The 24,576-nt window shown below is 41.2% G+C and overlaps 1 protein-coding gene across 1 annotated transcript in view; it reads right to left on the bottom strand.

Annotated features, from left to right (window-relative positions):
- The window catches only part of COLQ (collagen like tail subunit of asymmetric acetylcholinesterase), a 116,787-nt gene that overhangs the window by 61,360 nt on the left and 30,851 nt on the right, over positions 1 to 24,576 (bottom strand). Inside the window, exons 2-5 of the mRNA XM_040433564.1 lie at positions 11,551 to 11,666; positions 7,978 to 8,073; positions 6,051 to 6,095; positions 2,466 to 2,492 (exon numbers count right to left, since the gene is read on the bottom strand). Coding sequence (XP_040289498.1) covers positions 2,466 to 2,492; positions 6,051 to 6,095; positions 7,978 to 8,073; positions 11,551 to 11,666 — 284 coding nt within the window. The remainder of the gene's footprint in view (positions 1 to 2,465; positions 2,493 to 6,050; positions 6,096 to 7,977; positions 8,074 to 11,550; positions 11,667 to 24,576) is intronic.

The following is a 24,576-nucleotide window of genomic DNA, read 5'->3' as shown; positions in this document are numbered from 1 at the left end:
ACGTGTCATACCTCCTGTAAGGGCATTGTCTAAGTGAACCCCTTGATCTTCAAAGTACCCCTGATGGTGGGGATAGACTTTCCGAGGGGAACACCAGGTCGCTACCTCCTGAGGAGGATTGGCACACAAGGCAGCTGGTCCAGGCGGACAGGAGGTACCTAAGCAAGGAGGAGTCATAACCAGGAGCAACAGTGCAGGACCGAAGGATGAGGCAGAGGCAAAGTCAAACAGGCAACAGTTCAGGGCAGGCAGCACAGGTACAGGTCAGGCAATCCGGATCGGCAACAGAAGAGTCAAGGCAAGCAGATAGGGATCTAACAGGTAGCATATTCCAGGAATACAAGTACGAGTCAGGAACACAGGCAGATATCAGGGACCTTAGCAGGACACAAGGACCTTGACACTGAGGCATCTAGGAAGGGGGCTAAGCCACTTGTATATGTGCAGGAGGGCTAGGATTGGTCAGAAAGGTCACATGACCTAACCCGCAAAGCACAGAAAGTGACACGCGCCGGCCCTAAAGGAAGTGCTGCGGGGAACAAGCAGCAAGCATGCTGTGGCCAGGGCTGAGAGGAAACTGTGAAGTGGATTCCAGAACAACAGCACCTACACAGACAGAGACTAGGACTGCAGTGGTGAATGGGAAGCACTGGCAGCAGATCACCGCTGAACACGGCGCCCATGACCGCGGCGGTAAGCAGGGGAACAGCGGTGCACAGCAGCCACTGTTACAGTTGTTAAGTAATTTAATAATACTTAAGGGTTTAAATTGAATCAATAAAAAAAACACTTGAAGCAGACCAGTAAGGAAGTGCTGTTCTATTCTTTATTTTGGATTTATATTGGATTGGGAAGTACAACCTGCACCACATGAACATAGAGAGCTGTGCTGCCTGGTTGTCCTATCCAAATGATTTGTGATGTAATCGCAGAAGCAAAAGGACATGGTATATATGTACTGATAAGGCAGTAAATGCAGGAAACTGTTGGAGATACAACACGTCTATTGCTTCATTTTCCAAGGCTAAATGAAAACACACATTATTATTATTTATTATCTACTATTATTTATTATTTTCTACTACTTGTTCTCACTGTGTAAAATTCACATGGTTTATGTTGATGTAGCCTGTACATTTGTTTATGATCATAATGCACCATTACTGTCCTAAACTTTATAGTATTATAAATTATATTGAGTTTGTTCTAGTAAATGGAAGAATACAGGACACAGACTCTTTTCATTGTGTACTAAATCATCTGTGTTAATGAAATCAAGTCTTTGGATTTTCCCTAGCTGAGGGTCAGTAGAGATCACATTCTGTTATCCTATTCTGTTAAAGTAGTTACAGTCCAGATTATAAATAACACTTTCTTCTTCTGCTTCTAAATCTGAGCACTTCCGACAGAGAGAGGATATATATGTTTGGAGACCATGTGAGGACCTAAGATATTTGGAGCCTGCCAGTATGGTATCTACTATGTGAACATCCAAACTCCAGACTTCTCTGTACAAAGTATTTTTATGATGCACGCATCTGACTGCCAACATATCCCAGACTACTAAGTGCACTTAGCAGAAATGGGGTTATTGATAGAAACAAAATAGCAGAGACATGTTGGGTTATTGATAGAAACAAATAACAGATGATAATCTTCTTCAAAAACCAGGGATGACTCCCTCAAGACAAATATTTAAACTGTACCAACAGGTTCTGTTATTTGAAATACTATTATTGTAAACTCCTATGTCCACCTGTCCTCCCTGTTATCTACTGCCAAGTCAGACTTCCCTGTCTTTAACTTCAGTATGCAACAAATCTGTAATATGCACTAAGGGTGTAGCTGGGGGGGGGGGGGGGGCACTAATGAGGCAATATATTTGAAAGGAAGGTGAAGGGAGGTCTAGGTAAAACTTAACCTTGATCATAACTAGAGATGAGCGAATCAAATCACGAAGTGGAATTCGATCCGAATTTCAGGATATATTCGATTCGCCTCGAAGCCGAATATCCTCGTGCTTCGTGGTAGCTAAACAATTTAACCTGATATAGTCTAAAAAACAAAAAAAAATCATATTCACCTCCTCTATTTGCTTGCGACGGGCCGACCACCGCTAGTTTGATTGAAGATCTCAGACAAAATCCTGTGTGTGGTGACATCATCTCAGAGAGCGCAAGATTTCACGCCAGAGCTTCAAGCAAAAAGGTGGCGGCCGGCCCATCGCGAGCAAATGGAGGCAGTAAGTTTGATATAAACAATTTTATGTTAATTTTACACTGTTTTTACACTCAGATACTGCGATCATGTATGAATGCGGCATCTGAGGGGTACAATGATGGGGAGCAGCGAATTGAATTTTCTAAAACTTCGCTCATCTCTAATCATAACCTACACCTCTAACTTAAACCCAAGAAAATATGCACATTATGTACATAAGGATATTAAAGAGAATTGAAGGATACCTTTCTTCCCGGCCTACCAATTTCCCCCTGTAAAACAAAGAAAGATTCATATTACTGTCAACAAATAAAAATGATTTTAAAAATAGCTTCTGCAAAAATAAACATTTCAGAATGCTTTTTGATCCTTGTCTGCAAAAGTATGTGAAGCCTTTCCCTCCAAAGCTTAGACATTTGCACTGTAGGCCTCTCCTTCTTTCTCCTTCGCTAACAGGAAGTTATCATTGACTGCCACATAACAGTGGAGCTGCAACCCGGTCATTGTCACTCTGTCTAAAAGCCTGCTAGCTGACATTATACTTTCCCCCACCCCACTTCCTCTCACCACTCTCACACGGCAGAGAAAGATGCAAAATAACTGTGGAGCCCCAGTTATGGGTCTTCAACACAGAGAAAGCCAGATGTCCTTCAAAGGAAGGAAAACCACGTGCCAAGGGGTGTCTCCATTACAGAGATCACCAGATCCACCATATTAAGTGGCCCCTATGTCAAGATCCTGCTCTTTTACCAGCTTCAAGGATATGACGGGGAAGACCTAAGCCTGCTATCCATCCGGCAGAGAAAGAGAAAAATACTGTCTGCCTGAATTTGCCAGACGGCTGTGATCATAGGACTTTGTTAGTTTGCAACTCTACAGACACACAGTTTGTAATTCCCTGTCTGGGTAAGACATTCAAGTTATTTACGTTATCCATCTTGATCTCTCTTAGGTAGAAGAAGAACTAGTGTAATTCAGATTTCTTCCCATATTGAAATTAATGGGGTGTGCAGCCTGCAAGTGAATGAAACTAATAAACACTATGGGGGGGGGGGGGGGGTATTTACTATCTGATATATGCCATTTTTTGGGCATATTTCTGTCGCAGATTGGGACGAAAAGGTTGTTTGCGCCGAAATCTGTGACTTTTCCCTGCTCACGCCATGTCTAAAAACGAGAGTGTGGCAAGGGTGGGGAAGGGGACAGGGATGTAGGCCCGTCTCAATTATCATTTTCTATGACTGAGGCATAGAAAAAGGTCTAAATTTAAGCCAGCAAGGAAGCTGTCTTACATTTAGACCGACAGTCGATGCGTCGAAGGTATGCGCCTCTTCATAACTTCTCTCTGCAAACCAAATAAAGTACAAAATTGCATAATAATTGCAAGTGCTATACTAATAAGTTAGAGATGCTTGGCAAATCATTTTGTACAAAATTATTTGAGCCCGTCTGCCGCACGTCAAGGCGATCTTTGTAAGACGGGTTCCTAACACTAAATTCTACCTGTTATGTGCCATGACGGCTACCATATAATTCAGCGAGTGTAGGTTCCACATGCATGCTGGGCCTGCCTTACTTTCTGTCATTTTTGGTGCCAAAATGGCCTCTATTATATGCAAGTAATGCAGGTACCAACATGCATGCCGGGCCCACTCCACACCACTCCTGGTGCCAAATGGCCACCAAAGAATGCAATGAGAGTCCACCACTATATCTCTCTCCTGGTGCTAAATGGCTTCCCGTGAGTGAGGGAGAGCAGGCCAAGCTATATACTCACACTAATTAAAATCAGCCTATGGGGCAGACGAGCTGGTCAGGAGTGCACGACTGAGGTGTCAGCCACACCTCCAGCACAAAATGCAAAGAAAAAGGGGGTCAAAGCGCAGGGGCACGTTGCTATGGCTGAGAAAACACTGTAAAACAAAACATGCAATGCAACAGCTCCCTGCAAACCAAATAAAGTACAAAATTGCATAATAATTGCAAGTGCTATACTAATAAGTTAGATATGCTTGGCAAATCATATTTATTTGAGCCCGTCTGCCGCACCTCAAGGCGTCTGCCGCACCTCAAGGCGATCTCTGTAAGACGGGTTCCTAACACTAAATTCTACCTGTTATGTGCCATGACGGCTACCATATAATTCAGCGAGTGTAGGTTCCACATACATGCTGGGCCTGCCTTACTTTCTGTCATTTTTGGTGCCTGCATTCCTTGGATATAATGGAGGCCATTTTGGCACCAAAAATGACACCAGGAGAGATATAGTAGTGGACTCTCATTGCAGTCTTTGGTGGCCATTTGGCACCAGGAGTGGTGTGGAGTGGGCCCAGCATGCATGTTGGTACCTGCATTCCTTGGATATAATGGAGGCCATTTTGGCACCAAAAATGACAGAAAGTAAGGCAGGCCCAGCATGCATGTGGAACCTACACTCGCTGAATTATATGGTAGCCGTCATGGCACATAACAGGTAGAATTTAGTGTTAGGAACCCGTCTTACAGAGATCGCCTTGACGTGTGGCAGACGGGCTCAAATAATTTTGTACAAAATGATTTGCCAAGCATCTCTAACTTATTAGTATAGCACTTGCAATTATTATGCAATTTTGTACTTTATTTGGTTTGCAGAGAGCTGTTGCATTGCATGTTTTGTTTTACAGTGTTGTTCTCAGCCATAGCAATGTACCCCTGCGCTTTGGGATGTGCTGACTGACCCCCTTTTTCTTCATAACTTCGGTGGATATACCACCAGTGCATTAAGACTGATGTCTAAAATGCCAGTCTCTATAAATGACCCCCTAGCTGCCATGAGAACTACTGGGCACAATTAGGGGACCGAGAGAGCACCCTCTCTCTATGTAACTACTCAGTTGCTGCAGTTGCTATTGATCATGGCATCTAAGGGTATGAATAACCAGGATCTAGTTATCTCCTATCCTGTCTGGTGTAGGCAGGTATCAGCTGTGTATAAAAAGTCTATAAAAGGGGTTATCCCATCATCTAGTACATGGCTATCTTTTTCTAACAAAGCTAGAACCAGCCCTGTACCTCACATGGATCCAGAGATCTCCAAATTCATTGCTTTAATTATTCTGCTAGACTTATTTCAAGCTGGCAGCTTAGGTGTGTGTCCTTGCTCAGGAGGCAAGTCCTGTCTATTGCAGCTGGTGGCAGTTGAAGGATGGAATTGAGTATGTGCTTCCATCTCAGTGAGCAGGACAGAGAAATTAGAAAAAGAGCGAACAGCAGGTGGCGCTATACAGATAGGTTTCACTGAATAACTCGTAAGTTGCTATAATACATTTTAATTCCATGCAATTACAAACATATTCAGATCAAGGTGCTGGTTTCAAAACTGTAAATTATTATTCCTGGGACAACCCCTTTAAGCGTATGACCAAGTTACATACAGCTCTTCCCCTATCACTGCTAGTGATATGAATGTGATATACCTGGTGCCACTAGGGCACACCAATGTTTAGATCTGCACCAGCTTGAGAGCTACCATGCAACCATAACTCAGGGAACACTAACCTAACATACTGGAGCTGTTCTCCAATCAACTCATTTTGATGTATTTAATATTTTAAAAAAGTAAAACCTAACTACAAGTCAGAATACATCACCTACATGGAGACAGTCTTAATTGGGTATTGGGAATGAAAGAACTGCCTGCATTATCAGAACACAGACATTTTTACCATGCTTAAAAGACTGTAGTTTGGCACTTGGATTAAAGAGGCCATAGAGCATCAATAAATAAAACCACTGCATAATTCAATGGAGCTGTAAATAGCTGTCATAAGAAAAGGCACACAGCAACATACTTTTTCTCCTTTTGGTCCAGCTGTCCCTGGAAAACCTGGAGGCCCCTAGTGATAGAAATAAGAAATAAATGTCTTACATCATTTGTATATGAAGGTTCTGTACACTACTTTGAGGTGTTAGCTTGAAGAATTCAGACGAGAAATAAAAAGGATGAATCCTTTCTGTAGAAGTAAACTCTATCACATTCTTATCTCTTACCGTTCAATCATAATCTTATTTGGAAGATTAACATTACACACAAGTTAAATTAGCAAGATAATGGAACTATTTAGGTCTTCAGATTTATTTCTCTATAGTAATAAACGCAGCCGCTTTTTCTGTTGCTCCCTCCACTCACATGCCTATACTCATATGCGCAAACTCTGATGGCATGATGGAATGGACTAGCTTCAGTACACCAACAGCTTCACAGCGCCATATGCAAACCAGGAAAACTTTTTATATCATAGCAGTTGAGTGACTTGTCTTCAATTCAACTCCTTTGAATGGAGAGAGGTAAGTAACACTGTTGCTTGATTTACTGATATCTTAAGAAATTCAGCACCATGGACAGGTAAACTAAAGGGTACTATGAAATCAATGAAGACATGATAAAGAATGAGTAAAAAATATAAAGAGTAATGTGATTACAGGGCATCTGTCAGCAGATTTGTACCTTTGAAACTGGCTGACCTGTTCCATGTGCATTCATGGCATCTGTGTTGGTCTCATGTTCATATGTGCCCGCATTGCTGAGAAAAATTATGTTTTAATATATGCAAATGAGCCTCTAGGAGCAGCGGGAGGCATTGCCATTACATCTAGAGGCTCAGATCTCCCTGCAACTGCTGCGCCCTCTGCAGTTAGATTCAGACATTATGATGTTTTCACTGTCTGGCCCTGTCAATCACAGTGCAGAGGGCGCAGCAGTTGCAGAGAGCTAGATGTAATGACAACGCCCCCCGCTGCTCCTAGAGGCTCATTTGCATATATTAAAACCTCATTTTTCTCAGCAATGCGGGCACATACAAACATAGGACCAACATTCATGCCTTCAGCTGCCAAGTGCACATGTAACAAGTCAGTCAGTTTCACAGATACAAATTGCTGAGCGAAATTAGGTTTTAATATATGCAAATGAGCCTCTAGGAGCAATGGGGGCGTTACTATTACACCTAGAGGCTCCACTCTTTCTGCAACTGGCGCAACCTCTACACTTTGATTCACTGAGTCAGACAGTGAAAAGTCATCATGCCTCGCCCTGTCAATCAAAGTCCAGACGGCGCAGCAGTTGCAGAGAGAGCAGAGCATCTAGGTGTAACGGTAACGCCCCTGTTGCTCCTAGAGGGTTATTTGCATATATTAAAACAACATTTTTCTCAGCAATGTGGGCACATATGAACATGGGACCAACACAGGCGCCTTCAGCTGCCAAGCTCACATACAACAGGTCAGCCAGTTTCATAGGTACAAATCTGCTGACAGATGCCCTTTAAATCTTAAAAAGAAAAGAATCTTAATTGTTTTGTGTATGAAAAAAAGTTCTAATTATTTTAGTTATGAAACGAAACCTTCCAATGTCTCTTATTCTGTGTGTTTGTTGATTAGCTGGTTATATCACGTTATCCCCTATCCACAGGATAGGGAATAACCATTAGATTGTTGGGATTCTGACCCCTGGAACCAATACAGATCATGAGAATGGGGGCCCTTACAGAGCTCAGCTATTTCCAACTGTCCAATAGAGATAAATTGAGTGGCCGTGCGCATGCGCACCCATTATAAGGCCCCCGTTCTCCTGATCGGTGGGGGTCCCATGTGGTCTGCCCCCACTGGTCTAATAGTTGTCCCCTATCCTGTGGATAGGGGATAACTTGGTATAACTGGAATACCCATTTAAGAAATGTTTTATTTGTATTATGTTTTAAGTCCCCCTCATATACAAACCTGAGCTCCTGGAGGTCCTTCTGGCCCAGGTGGGCCTGGAACACATAAAGGTATTGTAGGATTCAGAGGTGAGTTTGTGTACTCCAGGTCATATATCTTTAACAAAACACAAAAAATAATATGTTTTAAGATTATCACCATAAATCTGTGAAATTTAGCACAGATAAACATCCTCTTTCCAATAGTAAACAGTCAGAACATCACTTCCTCCTGATGATACTGTCTGGTTTTACCTCTAGCCCTTCTCTACAGTGCAACCATTTCCATATTTGCACTGAGGATGACTAACTATCATTAACAAGCAGAAACAGTTCTGTGTGAAATGAACTAAATGGCTCTAAAATCTAAGGATGTGTCTGTGCTATAACTTTACGTGTCTAGTTAGCCAGACTGGTGATGAGGAGTGATTTGAATGCCTTTCCAAAATTTATCTACCAGAGACAACAGGGCAGATTTCCTAACTGAAGTGCCCCAGAATTATGTCTCAGATTGAGACTGAATTCTGGTGCACATGTCATGCACCACACTCCTTGAGTGCTTTAGATACTTTTGTGCTTTGATAGACAAGGGAGTATAGCTTTGAAGAAAAGCAGCACGGTTTAAGATGCACCAATGTGCCTCAACATTTTGACACAAAGAAAGTTTACCAATGGTGTTATAAGGTTAGATCAGTGTCTAAAATGCACCAAATTTATCATACAGTGTGAGCCACTGGGAACAATTTGGTACATATTTGTCTGGTCTAAGTTTACACTGTCTTAGTAAATCTGCCACAATTTGCCTTGCTTCTTCTGTAGGTTCATGATAAACATCAGTTTTCCAGAAATTATAAGCAAAGCATAAAAAGTTTTGTAATATGAGTCCAGGACCCTAACCTGAAGTTCTTGAAATGTGTTCCTATTTTCAATCTATATATATATATATATATATATATATATATATATATATATATATATACTGTACAGTTTATATCATTTTCTGTGATCTATGTCATAATTTTGTAGTTTTAATTGTCTTGCTTGCACTGGTGGGGCATTCAGTGAATGGCACGAGCAGTTGTAATCCCACTTTGCTGTCTCTATAAGCGAGATGATGGCAGGTAATTTTGAAGAGGAAGCAGAGCTTGGCTGTTTGAAAACTAATAGGAGTACTGCAGGAGGTCACAGAAGTAAGGTGTCAGTACTTTTTAAAATTCTAAGACATTGTAGGGGTTATCTTGGATTTTAATTATCTTGGACCGCCCCTTTAAGCCGCTTGGTGAACTTGTGTATAGCTTCATATCACAACCTATGAAACTCGCAACATCTTGTGACTGTCACTGACATATGATTTCACATATGTATGTTTTGTCATGACTGCACAAGGCTAATTGCACAAGGCTACAGTAAACAATGAAGCTAAAAGGTACAACCCAATGAACCCTGGAGAGAGGTTTCATTCTTCTGGAATGTTCTTCTGGAAAAATAGCCTGTATAATGATCAATAAAGGCTGCACATACAGCTAATGCAATTCACTTGGTTCTATTTGCTAGATTGAACCAAGCTTTCAGTGGCAGGTTTCACATGAGTAATTATTTTCAAGGGCAGAACAGAAAACCTACCATATGAAGAATCACAGATTCCATGAACCGCTCATTGGAGTAGGATAATTGATTTTTCTTCTTCACTGATGCACTGTAACCCTTTTATAATTTTTTCTATTACTGATATGTACTGTATATTTGCTATTCATTCTACATTGTATGTGTGTAACAAATACTTCACTGTAAAATATCTCATCAAGCAGCATCAGACTGGATTTCCTTGTGCAAGCAAGAGGAAATGATTCTGAGGACCCACCATTTACCTATACAGAAGATGCGAATGTCAACTTATTTGTTCCTTAGACCTTGCTGTTATCATTGCCCCCACAGAGCATATTGTTAATAAGGTCTATTGCATTATTTTAGAATCAACTGTAATAAAAAGAGTGGAGTCTGATTGGCTCTAAAGTCAGCTTCCTATGGGTTTGTATTCTGCAAAATCTAAAGGCTGGGCCCACTGGAGGGTTCCCTGATACCCTGGTGAGCTAGTCTGAACCATTAGGGGTAAATCACACACCATTTGCGATAACTTACATTTTTAGTTACTCTCTAAATCATTTCAGTTATAAACAATTACATTTAAAGTCATTTTACTGGTGATACATTATCATCATATAAAGATTTCAAAACAAGTTTCTTATTTCTTCTATGCTGCATTAAAGCATGCCATGTTGATTCATATTATTTATCAGAATAAGCTATTGTGGGCATATATGAGTGTTTTCCTCTGCAGGCTCTTCCTCTAATTGTCTGTTGTCCCTAAGCTCAGCTCCAAAGTGGGTGGTGACTAGCTGCTATGATGTCTCCCATGCACAGCACACACAGAGAAGAGGAAACCCTGCTCCCCTGTCTCTCTGTAACATACCCCCAGAAGCAACAGCAGCATGGAATTGAGGAATTTATACAGCAGTAATGAGCAGTGTTGCTGTGAATCCAGCACTGGGGTGAGATAGAAAATGTATTAAAGTCAGCAGCCTTTGTATGTGTACATTTCTGTGTTTCTCACTCTGCAGCTACTCGCCCTCCTCCCCTATCCACAGATTTCTATGGTAGCATCTGTAACCTGATCTCTCAGTGAAGCTAAAAATCCAATTTGTCTCTCTTGCAGATGCAGTGAATTGAGAGAGAATCATCACTACAGGAAGCTGGGGAATGGGGTAAGAAGTGGCTACTAAGTGCAGAAATCTTCATTTTTCTCTCATATATATAACAAAGTTTCTTCTCTTTGCTTGTACTATTGATTTATGCAAAGTTTGTTGACACAACCATGCCAGTTTAACCACTAAATTTGAAAGTTTTTTGGCATTAAATTGGCTCGATTTTGTAACTGCAAATGTAATTTTGTACAAAGATAGAGAAGGTAAGAGGTTTCTTCGATTATACAAAACTTGAAGTGGGAGTACGTATATGTATCTATGATTTAGTTTGTGTATATGGCCATATTTACAGCATACATTTCCCCTATATGTCATTTTCAGAATACAAGGTCAGATCTCCAAAAATTGATTTTGGAAAGGTTTTATATTTTTTAACCACATCAGGCTCTAAACTGGGCTTTGGTAAAATAAAATTAATAAAGCAGAGCAAAAAAAGAAAACAACAACTTTTATCTAGAGAACAGGGTCTCGTTTTGCGCCACCAGGAATGAACAGTTTACTCGTGTCACACAGAAGTGAATGTAGAGAGCCATCACGCACCTCCACCTCTCTGTACCTGGCAATGCAAGATGGGACCACATTCTGCAGACAGGAGCGGGTCCCAGAGATGGGACCAGCACTTATCAGACACTCATAGCATATCCTGTGGATATGCCATAAATATCCAGATGGGAATACTCCTTTAACAGCAACTAAAAAAATCACAAACACACACACGTGTGTTAAAGCCTAGCCCTTCCAGTCCCAGCTAAATGCATTGTGTGCCCATTTGTTGGGATTAATGACTTCATTCGAGTTTACACTGGTCTAAGTACACTGGTCTAAGTACTTACTGTGCTTCTGCGTTCTCTGAAGAATGGTGGTGGTGGGAATATTGGTGGTGGTGGAGGTGATAACAGACAACATTCTCCATTACTAGTTCGCTTCTTTTGTTCTAAAGAAGTAAAAGCTGTGAAAAGGAATTTGAAAATGTATCACAAAAAAAAAGTCTCTTTGCAAAATTCAGTCTACAAATAAATTCTCCAGTAGCTGACTAAAGTTTTCTATACAGTTAAAAAAGGTACACTGACAGGAGAAGCATAACATTATCTTATTAAAAGGCACATACGGTATATTAGGCAGCAAGAGAACAGCACATTCTTGGTGTGTTGGCAGGCATTGTGGGGTGTCGCTGATACATAGTGGGTAGAACTTGCAAGAAAAAAGATGAAAAGTCCAGCTTCTGAAATGTAAACTTTTATTCCAAGCGGTAAAATTTCCATACACAGGAAGAATGGTACATGGTCTACGCGTTTCTGGCCTAACAATGACTCATGAGTAAGGACCGTAATTGTTAGGTCCGAAACGCGTAGATCATGCACCGTCCTTCCTGTATATGGAAATTTTACCGCTTAGAATAGATGTTTACATTTTAGAAGCTGGAATTTTCATCTTTTTTCTTCTTGCAAGTTGTAACAGCAGAGTCCAGGCTGTGTCCGGGTTTCTTGATTGCTGGATGCAGGTGAGTGCTGCTTTTTTTTTCTTTTTTCTTAATCTTTATTGTTTTTTCAAAGTCTATGCACTTCAACAATCACTTAATTGTATTACATTATAAAACAGCATGTCACTTAATGTATTATAAAACCGCCTGCATACAAACATAACTTTGCATATTACCCACCCTCCTTCCCCAGCTGCTCTTCCCCCCCCCCCCCCCCCAAAAAGAGAGAAGGAAAAAAAAAAAAAAAAAAGAAACATTCTCCCCCCAGTAAAATATTTAGGAATTAGTTACTATTTTAGGTAGTGCCTACCAAAAGTGATCCAATAAAAACAACCAGTGAACCAGTGAGAAGGTCACAGACTAAGCTTTTCTATACAATTAAAAAAGGTATACTGGTATATTGTGGATTGCAAGCAGGACACTGTTTTGGCATCTGTCAAGTAAATTACCTACGGCTGCGTTTGGTGTATGCACTATGATCTTTCCTGAACAAAAGTCATAAACATCATGTGAACATAAGTTTAAATGATAAATAACTTTGACCACACAACTTTGTATAAATCAATAGTACAGTTGAATATACAGAATGAGGTAATATATCTCACCAGAGACAATTGTATTTTATGCCTCCAAACTAAGCTAACAATCTCTGTCTCAATGGGCCCTCTCAATGGGCAATAAAAATTTTGACCTTTAGTGAGCTGACAAGTGCATCCCTCTGGCTCTCAAAATTGAGAATTCTAATTAGTTTATGAAGGCAGAGTTTTATTCACATGTACTACTGATTCACCTGTATTACTAATAGGCCATTAAACTTAAAAGGGTTGTTCAACCCTGGGGGCCTTTTGGACAGATCCCCCAGTGTGGCCAGACCTGCAGACGGAATCATATTTACCTGATCCCCACCACTGGGTTACAGTTCCTTCACTCCCCCTGGGCCACTGCAGTTCTCAAGTCTCCACAAGTGAACATCTAGTTTGACGCGAGTCATGTTGGCACTGCAGCCAGTGTCTACCATGCCTCATGTAACTGGGTGCCTAACTATCGGTGACTGACAGCTACCGCTATATACACACTTACAACATTACAACTTTCATGTAAACATTAAAGGGGTTGTGCAGCCAGTAATGCTAATGACTTATCCTTAAGGTAGTTCATCAATATCTGATTGATGGGGGTCCAACTCCCAGCACCATCGCCAATCAGCTATTTGAAGAGGAGGTGGCACTGGTATAAGTGCTGCTTCCTCTTCAAGACTACACTGTGTGTCGTCTTGCTTGCAGCAGCAGCATAGTATAATTACAAGTGCTCTTCCTGTTCAAGTAAATGGAACAAGCACTTATTACACTGCGCCACCGAGACTCCCAAGAGGATGGGCAGTGTAATTTAAAACTGGAAGTAGGGCTAATAGGAGTGCTGCCTCCTCTTCAAAAAGCTGATCAGCGGGGTGCTGGGAGTCGGACCCCCCACTGATCAGATATTGATGACCAATCCTGAGGATAGATCATCACTATTACTGGCTGCACAACCCCTTTAATTCACCCGATCACTGATCTGCGTAAACATGCCACCAATCACCCAACAAGCAAACAAACTCTCTTTATGTACTTTTTAAATGCTCTTTATGTGGCATGAAAAATCCTTATTTTTCAACTGAACATTGTCCTGTATAAATAGGGATGTGCTGCCGACAGTAATGGAAGTGTACGTGCCCAAATGATTGCATCGATCATTGTTTGTGCACATACAGTGCCAATCATTCTTCCATGTTAGTTTGGCTAAATTGACAAGCTATATCGATAATTAAGCTCATTTCATGCAAAAAGTCAGCCCGCATTAAAGGACCCTTTAAACTGAACATGAACAATATGACATTGCCAACTGTGTAATCTACAATATAGCAAACATCATGATATCAAAGAAAGCTCAATATGAATTTCTGGATCTTTTTCGGCAAAATCAGCTGTTTGCCATAGGTGTTGGGATCCATGGCATGGACTCTATGATGAGCCAACCCTTTTGCGCTTCGGTGTCCATGTCATTGGATACTCTTCAAGATGGTCACCTACTGGTGTGCCAGAACTAGACACTGTTTAGTACTTATCTTGGAAGCAGAATCATACCATGCATAGTCAGGGAAGTTCAAATGTCTTCCAGTCATCAATAACTGAACTCTGTCACAGGAGTCAGTATTATATTTTTAAGCATCAAATTTTAGTTGCTATGCAAAGAATTTCTCAGACATGGTTCCCTTGGCTGTTTCAGCTTACAGTCAATACTAGTGTCTAGACATGTAAAAGCCATGAGGTCATGTGTGAAGTTAGTGGAAAAAGCAGTGCTGACCCCTATGGCAACCATTTCTTTAGTTTGTGAACTGTTGTCTTCTTTTCTGTAGCATGTGTCATCAGAAAATGACCTATTGTTTCAATCATGTTTTTGTGTTTAATACATTTTTTAAGAATTTATGATGATATTATTTTTAATTGTACATGGCAATATCTATATTTAAACAAAAAACATAAAATCCTGCAGTTTTCACACTGGCCACTAAGCCTAATAATAGGCAGCAAATCTTGGTCTGTACAGATCACTTAACTGCAGTTACCTGCTTATCTGTCATTCTATTCCTGCCTGTAATTATATCACCTCTGTGTATAGATCCATCATTCACAATAAGTGTTTGTAAAAGCTTGTCTATTCTTTCCTTGTACAATAACCTCACAGGTCATAAAGCATGCCTAGAAAACTCTCACGTAGAAGTCAATGAGGTCCACGTGAATAGGAAGGAGCCTTCCCATTGAAGTGAATAGGATGGAAGAGGTGTTCAGTGCAGCAATGAGTACTGTAGGTACAGTAGACAGTAAAAAGAAGGCAGCGCTTGTCCAAGCTCTGCGGTGTCTTCAAACAGCTGACCAGCGGGGTGCCAGGAGTTGGCCCCCTGTCAATCTGATATTGATGACCTATCCTGAGGAAGGGTCAATAAAAAAAAAGCGGACAACCTTTCTAATAGGAAGGCTGTAATGATCCCATAGACTGCAAAATTATTGCAGACTACAGTATAGATGATCAGAAGATCACATGTTCAAGTCCCTGAGGGCACAAAAAATTACAGTAAAAAATTTAAATTAAATTAAAGGAAAAAATATAAAAAATAAAACCAATCCTTTTCCTAATTTTACATATAAAAACAAATAATTGAAAAAATATAAATTATTATTGCCGCATCTGAAAATGTCCACACTATAAAAATATCAAAATATTCATCCCATATGGTGAACATTGTAAGTAAAAATTAACGATTTGTCATTTTTTTGTTGCCTTGTCCAGCAAAAAGTTGCATAAAAAGTGATTAAAACTTGTATGTTCCTAATGTAGTGTCCCACTATGTAAATGTGGGCACTACTCAAGGGTCAATTGGGTCACGTTGTTCTCCTCCTCCTGTGGAACATGGTCATTGTATTTTATATTGCATATTAATGTATATTGTCATGTTATTTACCGTATTTTTCGCCCTATAAGACGCACCGGCCCATAAGACGCACCTAGGTTTTTGAGGAGGAAAATAAGAAAAAAAATATTTTGAACCAATAGGTGTGCTTTTGGTGGGTTTTGAACTAATTGTGGTCTGTGGATGGCACACTGTTATGGGGGATCTGTGGATGGCGAACTGTTATGGGGGATCTGTGGGTGACGCACTGTTATGGGGGATCTGTGGGTGACGCACTGTTATGGGGGATCTGTGGGTGACACTTATGGGGGATCTGTGGGTGACACTTATGGGGGATCTGTGGGTGGCTCTTATTGGGGTCTCTGGATGGCACTGTTATGGGGATCTGTGTATGACACAGTTATGGGGGGGATCTGTGGATGACACATATATAGCATCTTATGCTATGTGTCATCCACAGATCCCCTCCATAACAGTGTCCCTGTAGTGAATGACCCTCAATACAAGGGGTGGGGGTCGCATCTGCTTTTATAATGACAGCGGGGCCCGTGCAGTGACTGTATTCTACTACACGGGCCCCGCTCACTGTATAATCGTATCTGTATTCTGTAATAGTTAATTGTGTATATAATGTAATCGCATAATCAGCGCTACTTATAACTACAAGCGCTCGGTAGGTAGCAGAGAGGAGGGAGGAGGCAGGCCGGGAGGACGGTTGCTGGCAGCGTGAGTCACTACGTCATGCGCCCACGCCGCCTGCTTCATTCATAAAGTGGGCGCACAGGCGCGTGACATAGTGAGTGACGCGCCGCCCGCCCGTCCTCCCGGCCTGCCTCCTCCCTCCTCTCTGCTACCTACCGAGCGCTTGTAGTTGTAAGTAGCGCTGATTATGCGATTACATTATATACACAATTAACTATTACAGAATACAGATACGATTATACAGTGAGCGGGGCCCGTGTAGTAGAATACAGTCACTGCACGGGCCCCGCTGTCATTATAAATGCAGATGCCGGCCCCCAGCCCCTCCTCCCTCACAGCTGATACACCCGCCGCACGGCATCGCGGCGGGTGTATCATTGAAAATGCGGCAAAATCAGCAGCATTCGCCCCATAAGACGCACTGCTATTTTTCCCCCACTTTTGGGGGGGAAAAAGTGTGTCTTATATGGCGAAAAATACGGTATGTTATCTCCTGTGTACCAGGCCTGTTAGGGGTGTAGTTCCTCCTCCTAGGCAGTAGAGGGAGCTAGGGAACCCATAGTATATATAGTCAGGTCCTGTTCAGGGAGAGGGAGTTGAGTGTTGAGAAGCCAAGTGTGCACCTTAGCCAGAGAGTAGCTGAGGAGCAGCTTCTGCCATGCAGCTAGATAGCCCAGGCTCCTAGCTTGCCACCAGGAGAAGGGTTTGCCTCCTGAAGATATATAAGCACCTTTAAGAGTACAGAGCAGAGCCACTTTCATCCAGCCAAATAGAAAGCTGAAGGGCAGAAGGATATTTACAGCAAGAGGATATACAGTCAGGTCCATAAATATTGGGACAGCGACACAATTGTAACATTTTTGGCTCTATACACCACCACAATGGATTTGAAATTAAACAAACAAGATGTGCTTTAACTGCAGACTGTCAGCTTTAATTTGAGGGTATTTACATCCAAATCAGGTGAACGGTGCAGGAATTACAACAGTTTGCATATGTGCCTCCCACTTGTTAAGGGACCAAAAGTAATGGGACAATTGGCTTCTCAGCTGTTCCATGGCCAGGTGTGTGTTATTCCCTCATTATCCCAATTGCAATGAGCAGATAAAAGGTCCAGAGTTCATTTCAAGTGTGCTGTTTGCATTTGGAATCTGTTGCTGTCAACTCTCAAGATGAGATCCAAAGAGCTGTCACTATCAGTGAAGCAAGTCATTATTAGGCTGAAAAAACACAACAAACCCATCAGAGAGATAGCAAAAACATTAGGCGTGGCCAAAACAACTGTTTGGAACATTCTTAAAAAGAAGGAACGCACCGGTGAGCTCACCAACACCAAGAGACCCGGAAGACCACGGAAAACAACTGTGGTGGATGACCGAAGAATTATTTCCCTGGTGAAGAAAATACCCTTCATAACAGTTGGCCAGATGAAGAACACTCTCCAGGAGGTAGGTGTATGTGTGTCAAAGTCAACAATCAAGACAAGACTTCACCAGAGTGAATACAGAGGGTTCACCACAAGATGTAAACTATTGGTGAGCCTCAAAAACAGGAAGGCCAGTTTAGAGTTTGCCAAACGACATCTAAAAAAGCCTTCACAGTTCTGGAACAACATCCTATGGACAGATGAGACCAAGATCAACTTGTACCAGAGTGATGGGAAGAGAAGAGTATGGAGAAGGAAAGGAACTGCTCATGATCCTAAGCATACCACCTCATCAGTGAAGCATGGTGGTGGTAGTAGTGTCATGGCGTGGGAATGTATGGCTGCCAATGGAACTGCTTCTCTTGTATTTATTGATGTTGTGACTGCTGACAAAAGCAGCAGGATGAATTCTGAAGTGTTTCGGGCAATATTATCTGCTCATATTCAGCCAAATGCTTCAGAACTCATTGGACGGCGCTTCACAGTGCAGATGGACAATGACCCAAAGCATACTGCAAAAGCAACCAAAGAGTTTTTTAAGGGAAAGAAGTGGAATGTTATGCTATGGCCAAGTCAATCACCGGACCTGAATCCGATTGAGCATGCATTTCACTTGCTGAAGACAAAACTGAAGGGAAAATGCCCCAAGAACAAGCAGGAACTGAAGACAGTTGCAGTAGAGGCCTGGCAGAGCATCACCAGGGATGAAACCCAGCGTCTGGTGATGTCTATGCGTTCCAGACTTCAGGCTTTAATTGACTGCAAAGGATTTGCAACCAAGTATTAAAAAGTGACAGTTTGATTTATGATTATTATTCTGTCCCATTACTTTTGGTTCCTTAACAAGTGGGAGGCACATATGCAAACTGTTGTAATTCCTACACCGTTCACCTGATTTGGATTTAAATACCCTCAAATTAAAGCTGACGGTCTGCAGTTAAAGCACATCTTGTTTGTTTCATTTCAAATCCATTGTGGTGGTGTATAGAGCCAAAAATGTTAGAATTGTGTCAATGTCCCAATATTTATGGACCTGACTGTATACCAGAGGAAGGTTTCTCTACCCAAGGATAAAGCCAGCAATAGGGCATACGGGCCTTGGAGGAAGACAGACAGGATCTGAGGAAAAGTGCAGCCTGATCTGTAAGTGTTATTCCCTCTGAGTATCTTGCAAAGACTTTGCATGCCATTTATATGAAGCCTGCCTGTTACCAACATTTTTACATGTGGAACTAACTGAAGACTGTATATAGTTGAACTGTTCAGTAAAAAGAAGTTCTGTTTCACTGCAACTGTGTGTACCTCAGTTATTCCTACAACAAATCGGTGTGCCACCATTACCGGCACTGGCGTCACGAACTTTAAGGGATCTTGCCATAGGCACACTAAACCTACAACACCCAGGGCACCTCACCTACCACCTGGCCTGGTCCCTATACACAGAGAGTGCCCCAGAGGATCCATGTGCCAGCCTCTCCATCACTGCTGTATGCCTGCCCAGGGTATATAAAAACTGTGAGTACCAAGAGCAACCCTCAGTTTGTTAACTACCCCTGTGACCTCACATTCGCTCACCCTGCAGGGCTGCGTACTGCACTAATGGTACTAATAAAAACTAAAGCTCGCCCTGCAAAAAACAAACCCCCACACAGCTCTGTAGACTGAAATAACAATGAAATATAGGCGTCAGAATATTTTTTAAGTAGTAAAACAAAAATACATTTGGTTTTGCCATAATCATACTGACCTGTAAAACACAGTCACCATGTAATTGTAGTGTACAGCAAACACCATAAGATCACCCCCTTCCCCCTTCCCCCACACACACACAAATTAAATGGTGTCATTAAAATTACAAATTGTTCTGCAAAAAAAGCCATCATAAGGCTATGTTAATGAAAAAGTTATGGCTCTTGGAAGGCGGGGAAGAAAAGATGAAAATGCAAAAATGAAAGTTGGCCTGAGGTTAGTGTATAATATTATATTATACATAACGGATCCGTCCCGTTTCCGTTATGCAGGAGAGGACTCCACTGCATAACGGAAACGGGACGGATCCGTTTTGCAGGCTATAGACTTCTATTATGACGGAATGAATAACGGAATGCCTCTAAAGACATAGAATTGTGTTATAGTCCGTGGTAATGGAATCCATAACGCAATTCTGCTTTTACCACCAAACGAAGCATAAACGAATTTCAAAATATGAAATTTGCTCATCTCTAGATACAGTATATACTTTAAAGGGGTTGTCTCACTTCAGCAAGTGGCATTTATTATGTAGAGGAAGTTAATACAAGGCACTTACTAATGTATTGTTATTATCTATATTGCTTCCTTCGTGGTTGGATTCATTTTTCCATCATATCATACACTGCTCGTTTCCATGGTTACAACCACCCGCTAATCCGTCAGCGATGGCTGTGCTTGCACACTATAGAAAAAAAATCACCAGCCTATTTGGTGGCTGGGACCGTGGGAGCATGCGTAGGCTGGTGCTTTCTCCTATATTGTGCAAGCACAACCACCACTGATAGATTGCAGGGTGGTTGTAACCATGGAAACGAGCAGTGTATAATGTGATGGGAAAATAAATCCAGCCAGCAAAGGAGGCAATATGGATAATAACAATCCATTAGTAAGTGCCTTGTATTAAGATCCTCTATATAATAAATGCCATTAGCCAAAGTGAGACAACCCTTTTAACCATTTTGTCCTTTTATCACCTCATTCGTTAAATGTATATTTCTGTAGAACAAGCTTTATTCAGATATCTTTCTAACCATTTCTAATGCTGTCTGTGTGCTTCTCCTTTATACTGCAGGTTGCTGAAAAAGAAACACTGTTCATTAGAACTGATGTACAGAAGATTGGGCATCAGTTCTAATAACTTGTATCTTGTCCAGACAGAATTGCATGATTGTCAGTCATTTTTGTGACAACACAAGATTCATTGTTCTCTTCTTTGTTTCTAGTAAGGTCCTGATACTTTTCACAGATATTCTCATTAAATACTTGCACATTCATATACCCTGCACCAGCTGTCCTGAAGGCTTGTCTTCAATTCAAGTGACTCATTGACTTATGTGGACGCTGGTTGACTGGCTGACCATTCTGAAGAGCGGCTGCTGACATAACATCACAGGTGTCTTTCCTACTTGGGAGCAGATCAAAACTAATAATAAACAAGCTCAGTGATACACATTACGTACTTAATACCAACACTACTTCGGTCCCTCCATTCATTATTTTCCCACACTCCCTTGGACATCCTGCTTGTATTAATTTCCCTTACTGAAGAGAGTGACTTGAGAGAGGATTCTTGGCATAAAACAGTGGAGCAGAACTGAGCTACATCCAAACAACACAACTTATTTAACCCCTTCCTGACACAGCAATTTTCCATTTTTGTTTTTTATTCCCTGCCTTCTCAGAGCCATAACTTTTTCATTTTTCCATTCACATAGCCGTATGAGGGATGAGGGCTTGCTTTTTGCAGGACAAGTTGCACTTTTTAATGGCACCATTTAAAGGGAACCTGTCATCACCTTTATGCTGCCCATACTAACGGCAGCGTAAAGTAGTGACAGATGAGTTTATTTCAGCGGTCTGTCATTTATAAGCTAAAGGTAAGTGGTTGCCGAGAACCATCATCATAATCATTGGAGCCCAGGACTGGAAAAGAGTCACGGCCACCTGAGAAGAGTCCTGGTTATTCATGAGCTCCTGCTTCTCTACCCACCTGCTGATGACTGACAGTCTTCTGCCTAGTTTTCTCTTTCTCGAACTGACAATTATGTGCAGGTTGGCAGAGAAATCAGGAGCTCATGAATAACCATAACTCTTTTCAGGTAGCCGTGACTCTTTTCCATCCTCTGGGTCAGTATGATTACAGCGATACAAAATTTTTACATTTGTTTTTGTACTTTAGCACTCTAACCCCTTAAGGACTCAGCCCTATTTCACCTTCAGGACCAGGGCATTTTTTGCAAATCTGACCAGTGTCACTTTAAGTGCTGATAACTTTAAAACGCTTTGACTTATCCAGGCAATTCTGAGACAGTTTTTTCGTCACATATTGTACTTCATGACACTGGTAAAATGAAGTAAAAGAAATTCATTTTTATTTATAAAAAAAATACCAAATTTAACAAAATTTTTTTAAAAATTGCAAATTTCCAAGTTTCAATTTCTCTACTTCTATAATACATAGTAATACCTCCAAAAATAGTTATTACTTTACATTCCCCATATGTCTACTTCATGTTTGGATAATTTTGGGAATGATATTTTATTTTTTGGGGATGTTACAAGGCCGGGCGGCGGTGATCGGAACAACACATGACGTACCGATATGTCATGGGTCCCTAAGGACTCTGGAACCATGCCGTACTGATACGTCATGGGTCCCTAAGGGGTTAAAAAAATGAAAAATTCTTTGCATCACCATCATCCGACTTTTTCATATTTATGTCTACAGAGTTGTGCGACGGCTCATTTTTTTCAGGGTGATCTGTAGTTTTTATTGATAACATTTTGGAATGTGTATGACTTTTTTATCACTTTTTATTCAAATTTTTGCTGAGGTTTTCTGTTACGGTGTTCACCTTATGGTATAAAAGCGTTTATATTTTAATAGATCTGGCATTTTGGGGCATGGCATTGCTAATCATGTTTATTTTCTTTATTGTTTATTTTTATTTTTAATACGGGGATAGGGTTTGATTTCAATTTTTATATATTTAAAAAAATTTGTCTCACTTTATATTCTCTTATTTAAATCCCCCTATGCAGTCATCTCCCACAGACTGAAATGATTTAACACTGCAACCTTTGGGGGATTCACTGTGTTTCTGGAACTTCACTATGGCAGGCCTCAGAACCTTCAGAAGACCAGAGGCTGCCATAGCAACCAAATGGCTTCCTCGATCTTAGCATAGGGGAGCTGTTTGGAACCTGAGAGCCCAGTGTTACTGGGATTTCCCCGCTCAAATGCAGTGGTCACAATTGACCACAGCATCTGAGAGGTTCAAAGTCTGTGATCAGCCTTCGGGTGTCTACTGTGTAACTGAATTTAATTTGCCGTCGCTTCCTCGTCGGGGTGGTGTGTCTCCTGATCGCTGGTTGGTCTCCCCACAGTTGTGTCCATGTATGTGTATGTTATCAGGTTGCTCAAGAGTAATATTGTGTTGGAGACTTGTTCTTAGCACTCCCGGTCGGGGGTGCAGGCACTTGTCTCTACTACACAGTTAGGCATTGTGCCCTCTGAGATGGAGTGTTAATGATGGATGCTGGGTGGGTGTAGGATTCGGGCAGTGTTTTTTACTTAACCATGATGGTTATAATTTGATGTTATTGCCTTTGTGTCCTTACCAGTTCCGTGTAATCGGGGGACACACATTGTTTTCATATTCTCTCCTGCATAATCTGTCCCTTATGGGTTTTATTGTGTCTATAGTGTAATCATGGTATATAATAAAATTTTATATTTTGAATATGTGTGTTCTTAAATTTGTGTTTGTTGTTGCCTTAATCACACATTATTGGCTGCGATTTGTTTAATGTTGAAGTTGCATACTAGTGATAAGCTCACCATCATTTGGTTTACTGCTTCAGTTGTCCTAGGTGAAGCTTCACCTTTAAGTAACAGTGAAAGAGAGTGAAAAATTCTTAGTTTTTGTCATATGTCTGTTAACTTAATCTTTTTTATTTTAACATGTTTTTACTACTAGTGTAGAAAAACTTGCTTTCTGGAACTCATCAACAAAATGCTCTCAAATGATCTAATTTATGCTTCGATTTTTGCACTTGAATGTATAATACTGAACTGGTCTGATGTACTAATATTCTGCAAAACTACTGACAGCACTAGGTAGGGGCTTGGGAGAGCATGAAAACATAAATTTTCTTGATATTTTATTATAAGGAGCAGTGTGAATATGACATTTTATTCTACCAGGAAGTGCCCTGGGGGTTCTTATTATTCTATGCATTAAGCTGCTTCATGACCCTTCCCTCTGCTTTGTAGCATCCAACCAGGAGACCATTACAACTGGCACTCACAGCGGTGGGAGTTTGCCATTGCCTCCTTGGCACAGTACTCCTGTTAAAAAAAAATAAAAAAATCACATATAGTAAAACATAACAACCCAGCCCCCCTCACCCTTTCCCAGAAGACACAGGTAGATTGATTGACCACTAAATCTGGAAAAATCTAGAGAGTCTAATATTCCATCCAGTCCACCCCTAGCTCCTTACCATTCACAGCAGGGGCCTGATGTGAAAGTATTGTACAAGCATACGGACAGTACAAAATACAGTCATATCATAAGGGGTAACTACAAGGGGTCCGCTCATAACCCATATAGGTATGAATGTACCAACCACTGCCAGGGATCTATCCCCAGAAGGGATAGAAAAGAAACTATGCTCTAACCCCAGACTATATTAAGTTCAATTGATACCTGTGCAGCTCCTAGGAAGGAAGTCAAACCAGAAGTATCAATCCACTGTGCCTATGATTTCTCAACTTTTTTTTTTCCTATACACCTCCCTCCAGATTGATCACCCGATAAATTCCTCTCTGCCAGGGCTAGTCTCATCCAACCAATGCTGGGAAATTAGTTTTTGTGTCATGTACAACATCCTGGCCACAGTTAGTATACCTGGCTCGGTGGTCACCCATATCCCAAATGCTCTCTAATAGGCAGTGGCGTGCCTAGGGTATTTGGCACCCGGGGCGGGTACTTTCCCTGGCACCCCCCTTCCCCCTGCTTGAAACCATAAGAAATATTTATTTAGTT

Source organism: Bufo bufo, chromosome 5 (assembly GCF_905171765.1).
Source record: "Bufo bufo chromosome 5, aBufBuf1.1, whole genome shotgun sequence".
NCBI classification, from domain to species: Eukaryota; Metazoa; Chordata; class Amphibia; order Anura; family Bufonidae; genus Bufo; species Bufo bufo.
This window is presented reverse-complemented; position numbering and strand designations above follow the sequence as displayed.